Source organism: Cucurbita maxima, unplaced genomic scaffold (genome assembly GCF_002738345.1).
Source record: "Cucurbita maxima cultivar Rimu unplaced genomic scaffold, Cmax_1.0 Cma_Scf00001, whole genome shotgun sequence".
In the NCBI taxonomy this organism is placed as follows: domain Eukaryota; kingdom Viridiplantae; phylum Streptophyta; class Magnoliopsida; order Cucurbitales; family Cucurbitaceae; genus Cucurbita; species Cucurbita maxima.
Genome location: NW_019272017.1, coordinates 6,358,536 through 6,367,639, shown reverse-complemented (window position 1 = coordinate 6,367,639; position 9,104 = coordinate 6,358,536). Strand labels below are relative to the sequence as shown.

Below are 9,104 nucleotides of genomic sequence, written 5' to 3'. Positions count from 1 at the left end.
TCTAAAATCTCTACACAATGGAGAACAAAAAACAACGGTTAGCAAATGTTTTAAAAGGTAACCAAACGACTCCTTTAATGGCTAAATTATCTTCTTGAAAGATACATGATACCGATGTTGATGATGTTGATGTTGAAGTTGATCTGAACAATTTCGTTGCTAGATTGTGAATGGAAGATAACCCAACAACAACAACCACCACGCATAATGGATTTTCACACATAAGATGTTGCCAAATGAAGCTTCATGTCAGCTAAAAGTGAGGAAAGATGGTATAAGATAAAGATGATGAAATCATGTTTGTTGCCAAACAAATACAAGAAAAGGAATCAAAGAAGAAGATTAGAATCAAAAGCATCCCAAGTTTGGGCAGTGTAGAATGTAGAATGTAGAATGTAGAATGATGATGCATTGATTATTATTATTCTACAAAAAGTTGGGTCAAAATCCATCTTCTGAGGCCTCACCATCCACTTTTCCAACCAATCAAAAACCCCTTTCAAACCAAAATAAAGCTCTCTTCGCTCATTTCATATCTGTCAGTCAAAATTCCACAATATTCTATTCTTTCATCCCTTCTAAACTGGGTTATATATATATATATATATGTATGTATGTATGTATGTATGTAATGAGAGATGATAATGAAGAAATACAGGTTGTGAAGTGAAGGGGGAAGCAGGGCAGGTATGATGTTGGTTGATGGACAGTGGGAGTTGGTCTGTCAGTGGATCTCTACTTTCCCCTTTTGACTTCAATCATAATACTATAAACACAATCAAATCAAATTAATCCAAAACAAATATCTATAAATTTTATGTCCCATCATCAATTCACAAAAATGGGTTTGAGAACAGTGAAAAGGTTTTAAGAACAATAAGCCTATGGACATAGTCCCATACAGAGGGATAAAAGGGGAAATACCAATTGATCATACTCAAAGGGATTCTCTTCGGGACTACAACAGTGTTTCCCAGAGTTTGTTTGGACCACTTCTTTATGGAATTCAAATCTTCCAAATGCGCATTTTGTGTGGACATCTTTTTGTAGAGTTTTAATGTGGAGTTGGCTTCAAACAAACAGTGTCGTTATTCGATCATACAGGACGTCCCTTTCTACCCTTTGTTTGAAGATAAGGGATAGGTCTTTTGAGAGCACATGGCAGATGGGGTTTACAGGGAAGAGAGACTCAGAAGGAAAAGGTACGAACTATAACCTGAAACACTCCCCTTTTAATTTCTTTCTAAAGCTTTATTTCATAATTCAAACAAAATAAAAACGCCCAGGTTGCCAAATTTCAGTCATCAAATCAAAATGAGGGACCACGATTCTAAGAACTTCGTGATTCCAACCTCTTAGAGGATTCCTATACATTGGAGCAACAACTATCCAAGAAGGAAAGCTAAAGTTTCAAAACCGTTCGGAATTTCCAACTAAGCTCCTCCATGCTTACACTTCAATGGCTGTGATTGCAAATGTCATGTACAATGCCCGATGTATCAGATTCAAAGGCTGGCCTCCGCCAAAAAATATCAACCGAAAGTAGGAGGAAAACTTCAGCGAACATAAATTTACATTAAACTAATTCTACTGGGGAGGATCTAAGTTACAGTATTAAAACCTGGCAATATTTAGGAATGAAACGAAGGGGCCAAACCTCAAGTAACCCTGAATGGAACTGATGGTCCGGTTACCTCTTCTGGCGCCTGTCATGTTATTCTCTCATTAGCGGCACTGTGTTCTTCGGGTGGCTATTGCATTTCCTCATAATCTGAAATATTGTGAAATGATCAACATCATAGCCAAATATAATACTGGTAAGATTGAGCAGATAAGAAATACAGGGCCATAAAATTGAGTGTGTACTGAGTGAAAATGTGAATTACACAATCTCAGTTCTATCTTTAATGTTGAAAGCACAACATCCCATTCCTCAAGTACATACATATAAATCGACCATCAAATAACAGTCATGGGCTGTAGCGATTGTAAGGCCATTCACAAACCAACAATACTTGAGAAAAAAATAATCATCAAGGTCAAAGGTACCAGCAACTTTATGTGTTTTTGGGTGGGGAACAAAAAGAAAAGAAACCTTTATATCCTAGTACGTCAAAACAAAGTTTTAGAGAGCATCTGAAACTGGTGGGCAAAGTAAAGTAAACATACCTGAAAATTAATCTGTGTTCTTTGCCAAAGATGAAAGACCAAGTTGCATCTCCTGATCCTTCGTGGGGGCAGGAGTAGTATGTGTTTCTGAGTCTGGAATTGCGGCAAGATCAGATTTCATTGCCTGATCCTGGGCAGGATGTTTTACAGCAACATCAGATTTTACGTCCTGCTCTTGTGTGGCAAAATTGGATTCTGTCTCCCGCTCCTGGTTAGTGGCATCATGATCAGCTTGCAATTCGTGCTCATGATCAGATTGTCCATCAGACTCATTGGATGCAGCCTCACAAGATTGCACTGCATGCTCCCCATCTGCATCATTACCACATTCCATCTCCTGCTCCTGATTTGTGGCATTATCACATTGCATCTCCAGCTCTGGACTTGTGGCATTGTCACATTGCATATCCTGCTCCTTATCTGCTGCATTGTTGCATGGCTTGTCCTGCTCCAGATCTGTTGGAGTGTCCCACTGCTTCTCCTGCTCCTGATCTGTGGTATTACCATATTGCTTCTCCCGCTCCTGATTTGTAGGAATGTCATACTGCACCTCCTGCTCCTGATTTGTGTTATTACCATACTGTACCTCCTGCTCTTGATTCGTGTCATCATTACATTGCACATCTGTCACCTCATTCGTAGCATTATCACGAAGCAGATTCTGGTCAAGTTCTGGAGCATGGTTAGACTGCACATCCTGCACTTGGGATGTAGGAGACTCTGACACAGCCTCATGCTCCTCCTCAGTTGTCACGTGATCAGGTTGCAGCTCCTGCCCTTGCATAGCATCCTTATCATGTTCCAACTCCAGGACCAAGGTACAATCTGGCTCAATAGGCTGGGTTTCTTCCTGAACCTCCTCACCAGTCGAAACAAGTGGTTGTGTATCGTCTTGTCCATCAGCTACAGTAACAGATTGAGTGGCCCTCTCATTTGCACCAGGATCATGCTCGGACTCATGTCCCACCGAAGTGTCAAGAACTTGTGCTTTCTGCCCCTCTGTAAAGACAGGAGCCAGCTGAGTTTCTCCTTGAACCTCCTCCCCCATTAAAACAACAGGCTGTGTGTCTTCTTGTTCATGAGCTGCAGGGGTAACAGATTGAGTTTCCTGCATTTTTGTTCCAAGAACTTCTTCCTCATGCCCAGCATGTTGTGTTTCTTGGTCCTGGGAGGTGGCAGGAACAGGTCGCCCCTCCTCATGATGTGTAGTGCCACCAATAATAGCTAACTTCTCTTGCTCCTGGCTTGTGGAAAGAACTGGCGGAGTCCCCTCCTGGACCATGGAAAAAACTGGCTGAGTTTCCTGCTCCAGGCTTGTGGCAGGAACAGTTGGCTTCTCGTGATGAGTTGGATTAAGATCGGCTTGCATCCTACCCAGTTGGGCAGTGTCAATAATAGCGCGCGTCTCCTGCTCCTGGATTGTTCCAAGAATTGACTGTGAATCATCTTGGAATGTAGTAATAGCTGGTTGTGTCTTCTCCTCCTTGATTGTGGCAAAAACTGGTGGCATATACTGCTCGCGGGATGAGGCAGAAACTGGTAGCTCATCATGATGAGAAGTTGAAGTATGATCCGCTTGCATATCCCCAAGCTGGGTTGAGGTGAAATTATGATGCAATTCCTGGTCTTGAGAAGTAACAAGACCCGATTGTGTCTCCTGGTTTGAAGCAAAAACAGTTTGCGGTTCCTGATCATGCATCGAGGAAAGATGAGACTGCCGCTCATATTGGATTGTTGAAAAACCAGCCTGCATCTCCCCAAGATGAGCAGTGTAATTAGATTTACTCTCCTGGTCATGGTGTGAACCAAGAACAGATTCCATTTCCTGATATTCAATCGTGGAAAGATCAAGTTGCATGTCCTGGTCATGAATCGAAGATAAATCAAGCTGCATTTCATGGTCGGGGAAGGAGGATAAATCAAGTTGCATTTCCTGGAATTGAGTCGTGCTAAGATCAAGATGCATTTCCTGATCCTGAAGTCTGGGAATTGTAGAAGCTTTAAACAGCGTAGAAGGAGTATAACTAAACTGGTAATTTACAAGTCTTGGTCCAAAGATGCTGAACCTTCCAGCACTGCTATAAGCAATTTCCCCATCAGAAGATTTTTTGAAAACTACCCTTGCACGACCACCCTCCCTATCAACTTCTGTCTCAGATTCTCTTAAGGGTCCAAACCGCCTAAACATATTATTCAGGGTTTTTTCTGATGGCACAGAATCCACCTCAGAAAAGTTCATTACTAGTTCTGCAGGAGATGGCTGATCTACAAAGCTAGTATACTTTTCAGCTGTCATAGCATGATTTCCAGCAGAATGTCGCTTCTTGTATGGCCTGCGACTCCCTTGAGGAACCTTTTCTTGCTCTGCAACTGCCTGTTGGTAATCTCGTTTTCTGTTTTTACGAGGTGGCTGAATTTCAGTCCCATTTTGGATTACTCTGTCCGTCCAGTAAGTGTCGCTCATATCCTCAAATTCAAAAGTATGTGGTGAAGCAACAGTATTAGTAAATTGTGCTTTCCTCTTACCACTGATTCTGCAAATGGCCTCCTCAATCCCAGGCTGCTGCTTCAAAATTAATGAATCTCGAAAATCGGTGAAAAAACTCAAAATTACATTCAAGAAGCTGTATTCCTTCATTGGATCGCTTGCTACTAGTTGAAGTTGACCTAGCAATTCATCCACCGAGGAGTACTCTGCAGGAAAATTTACCCTTCCTCTTTGGGCATCATCAAAGTTCTGGAGGAAAACATCAGATTCATAGATTGCATTCCCATCAAAACTTCCATCTGCCTTTTGGAACCTCTCACTATTAGACTTGACAATTGGAGGCGTACCAGTCAACTGACTTGCAACCCTACGAATACAATCGCCAATTTTGAAGGACTGTTTAAGAGGTGCGGTTGCAGAAACCTTTGCCAAGGATATAGTTTTCCTTCCATCTGGAGAACCAGAATCATCAATAGGATGTTCTACAGTCTTCCGTCTTTTCGAAGAAGGCGACGCCAATGTGGAAGTTATCCTTGCATCAGACCAATTTTCTCCATCTATATTGTCAAAATTTTCACCCATTAGTTCATACAAACTCTTTTCTTTTTTCTTAGGATATAGACCATCCTTCAAATTATGTTTGCGTTTATGACAAGAACTACTCCGACATTCAAAATTCTCCTTACGCTGGGATGTCTGTGTATCATCCTGACAATGAGCTGCATGGTGAAGAAAATCACTTGGTTGTATTTCACTGCCTAAACTGTCTAACTCTTTGTCTGCCAGCCCCCCACAAAACTGGAACTGTCGCAAGCCACCAAATTGGAATTGAGGCAGGCCATAATAACCCTTTAGACGATAAAAAGCTGTCAGCTGTGCCTTAGCTATCACTAGTTCCAAACGTTCACTGCCATCAGATGGAAACTTCGCCAACTCCCTGATATATTCAATTAATTTAGCTGGTTCAAACGATGTGGCACTGGAAGATTTGTCTACACCATATCTTCTAGATGATTCTTCTCGAATACCAGCATTTTCAATAACCTGACATTTAATCATGTCATATGCTTCTCTGGGTGTGCAAGCACACGCTAACCCCAATTCTGATCGTCTAGAGACTTCTTCTAGAGCACAATCAACAGCATTTTGGAAAGCCTCTGAATGGCTTTGCATCTCTTCTTCGGAGAAATTTGTCCGAAATGGCTTTAAATGAGACACTTCGTTCCAAGCAAATGTTCGATCCCCAAAATAAGCAACCAAAAAGAAGTCATTTTTATAATATTTCATTGCCTTATCAGAAGAATCAGATGGATCAAATATCTGACCTGGCCACCAAGGATGGCTCCTCACTTTACCCCACACTAAATCAGAAACAGAAAAATCACCTTCATTCTCTGATGGCAGGTGATAACGAGCTTGATGCAATTGTACAGAACTTACAGGATTCTCTACACACTCAGCAACTTCATCATCGTCATTATCACTACCTGTCACATCTTCCATTTCTTCCTCGCCATGTAAACCCACCTGGTTAACATTGAAACACTGATCAACTTCCATTCCTTCCACATTCTCAAAATCAGCCAAATTAGTATCAATAACAGCATGTTCCTCAACTTCTACGCCAATGCCCCCTCCTTGTCCATTGGATCGCAGATCCGACTCCATATTCCTGCATTCTATCTGCATGTTCAAATTTTGATCATTTTCAGCAGAAACTTCAATACTTGGAGCCAAAAATTTACCATCATTTTCTGCTGCAACGACTACCTCAGCATCCTGGTTTGGTTGACTTGATGAAATTGAATCTGTACTCGCCATATGTTCAGTAACAGCTGTAGATTGGTCTGAATTCGCCACATTTTCAGGAACAGCTATACCTGGATTCAAATTCTCACTATCAAGCGCCTGTGCTGCTACCTCGGGGACTTTAACCGACTTCCCATCCCTTTCCAAATTAGAAAGGACTTTCTCTGAACCATCGCTCTGAGAAATAACTTCAGGATTCAATTCTTTTTTGGTAAACATGTCAGGAGCTTTTTCAGTAGCATCTTGGCCCTGTGAATTTGAATTTTCACTACCATCTGAAGCTACAAGTCCTGTACCCTGAAGATCAACTTGTGTATCAACAATTAGCTCACCTTCCACCACACTTTTTTGGCCTGTTTCTTTTTCCAGACTTTCTTCCCCATCACTTATTGAAGCTTCCTCTTTTACAAGTTGGCTTACCCCATCTGCATGCACTGGGTCTCCTTCAACCCCATTTTCTGTGGGAGAATGAACATCCACTTTCTTAGGTTCCTCGTTGTTCAAAACTTTATCATCTGGACTATTACGGAGTAAACTACCTTGACTACGTACCACCCGAGTATCTAAGTCCATAGCCTCCTTGCTTCCAGTGTTTTCCTCGTCCACATGAGCAGCTTCAGTCTCTCTCTCCACATGACCAGAAACTGTTGAAGAATCATCCGCCCGAGCATCATTATCAAGGACCATTGCATCAACGGCTCTTTCATCACCCTCCACAACTTCTTGAGACGTTTCTTTTATTGATTCTCCAACCCCTGATACTCCCTCACTTTTCATGCCACCAGAAACCCCCACATCAGGCTCGTCAAGGACACCGACATCATCCCTCTCCACACTGGCCTCCTCCCCAGTTGAATCCCCATCCGAATTCGCAGCTGTCCTATCAGTACATACACCATCAAAATAAACATCCGCACCCAAAACTTCCACCATAATATCCTCACCACCACCATTACAAGCCCCATCACCCCTCTCCGCTCTCCCCGCCTCCTCGGTCAACTCACTCTGAACCCGCTCCTTCCTAACACTAACACCGGAATCATCCATTACATGCTTCCCAGCAGTGACAGTTGACTTCGAAACACTGCCAGAAGCATCTCTCTCGTCCGGCTCTTCCATGAAAAACAGAATCTGAGCAATTTTTTCACAAAAAGGGAAGCGAAAAACAAGGAAAAACAATCAACAAAAGCTCAAAAAAAAAAAAAAAAACTCAGACAACAGCATAAGCCCTAATTAAGAAAACCAGTCGGGATCTAAGAACCGACGAGAGTGAAAATACCGTAATTGCGAAACATAAAACACCATGAAATTAGAGGTAAACAGAGAATTGCAATGAACAGAGAAAGGAAACGAGTGTACCTCACCGGATCTTCTCAGAAAAAAAAAAAAAGAAAATGGACTTTCTGGGTGAAAGAGAGAGGGTTTGGGTTTTAGAGAGAGATCCTGAAATTAATTTTAGATGGAAGCTTTCGAAACTCAAAAGGGTTGGAAATAATAATTTTATTGTTTTATTTATTTATTTATTTATTTAAAAAGAAAAAAGAAATTAAATTAAAAAATATCCATCCTTTTTTTTTATGCTACTTTCTTTCAGTGATCGATGCGGCTAAAGCTTACTCTAAATGCTGATCGCTCTAATAAAAATTTATTTTACTTATTTTCTTGTTTAATTAAAATTTATTCTTCAACGTGTCATTTATTTTAACTGCATTATTTAACTTAATTTCTTGCTCAGTTAAAATTTATGCGGTAAATCTACAACTACCTCTTGATTTTCTCCACAAAATCTTCCTAGCTATGACGGTGTCACAACTTTCAATGATATTTCAATAAAAATCTATTTTTTAATAATATATGGAGCTAGAGTTTTAACATTTGACCTATTAGTCTGAATACACAAGTCTTAAAAGATGAACAATACTTTTAGTTAACTCGATAGTCCACCAGTGGTGGACTGTATCGGACGAGAACGAGAGAGAGAGAGAGAGAGAACCGTTTGTTATTTAAAATGTTAGTCACCTCCCCCTACCGATTTAATGGATTTCATTGATTTGTGGACCAAAACTCTTTTCTTAATATTAGGGACTTGTTGAATAGTAACTTAAAATTTTATATATCAATTGACATGTCAATTTACGAAAATGAAATTATGAACAGTGAAAGCATATACATTTCAATATAACTTGAAATAGTATTATAGTTGGGACACCTTATGTCAAATCAAATAATCATTTTGTGTAAGATGGAAATTTGCATTTGGTACTTTGCGTTAGTCCTTTGTACAATAAATATAAATTATTTTGTAATAGTGACATTGGGCACTTGCACCACACTTTTCCTACAAACTTTATAATTTAATTAAGTCTATACCATAATTAATCAATCAATTTCCACCGACATTACCATTAAATGGGAAGCATAACCTTAGAAAACTGAACAAATGAAAATCATATAAAAATTTGAGCACAAACACCGCACCACAAGCTCAAAAATTGACACATAATCTTATAATTCATGGTTTCCACGTGCAAGCCTTTTATCCTAAAAGTAAGTGAAGAGTTATTTCAATGTGTAGTTGAAAGCTTACGGAAGATTGGAGCTTATAAGACTAAGAGAGATGGGTTTGGGGGAGAGATAA

General features: G+C 40.3%; 1 protein-coding gene across 4 annotated transcripts; it reads right to left on the bottom strand.

Annotated features, from left to right (window-relative positions):
- Positions 1-783: 783 nt before the first annotated feature.
- On the bottom strand, positions 784-7,936 carry LOC111493434. Of its 4 annotated transcripts, none has more exons than XM_023143164.1 (4): positions 7,826-7,936; positions 2,720-7,597; positions 2,170-2,683; positions 784-1,771 (listed from the first exon to the last, which is right to left on the bottom strand). In XM_023143164.1, exons 2-3 carry the CDS (start codon positions 7,583-7,585, stop codon positions 2,177-2,179), a joined length of 5,373 nt encoding a protein of 1,790 aa, XP_022998932.1. In that variant the 5' UTR covers positions 7,586-7,597; positions 7,826-7,936; the 3' UTR covers positions 784-1,771; positions 2,170-2,176. The 4 variants fall into 4 exon arrangements, with proteins under 4 accessions (XP_022998932.1, XP_022998941.1, XP_022998915.1 ...); XM_023143173.1 differs by having other exon boundaries at positions 2,170-6,340; positions 6,428-7,597; XM_023143147.1 differs by having other exon boundaries at positions 2,170-7,597.
- Positions 7,937-9,104: the final 1,168 nt, after the last annotated feature.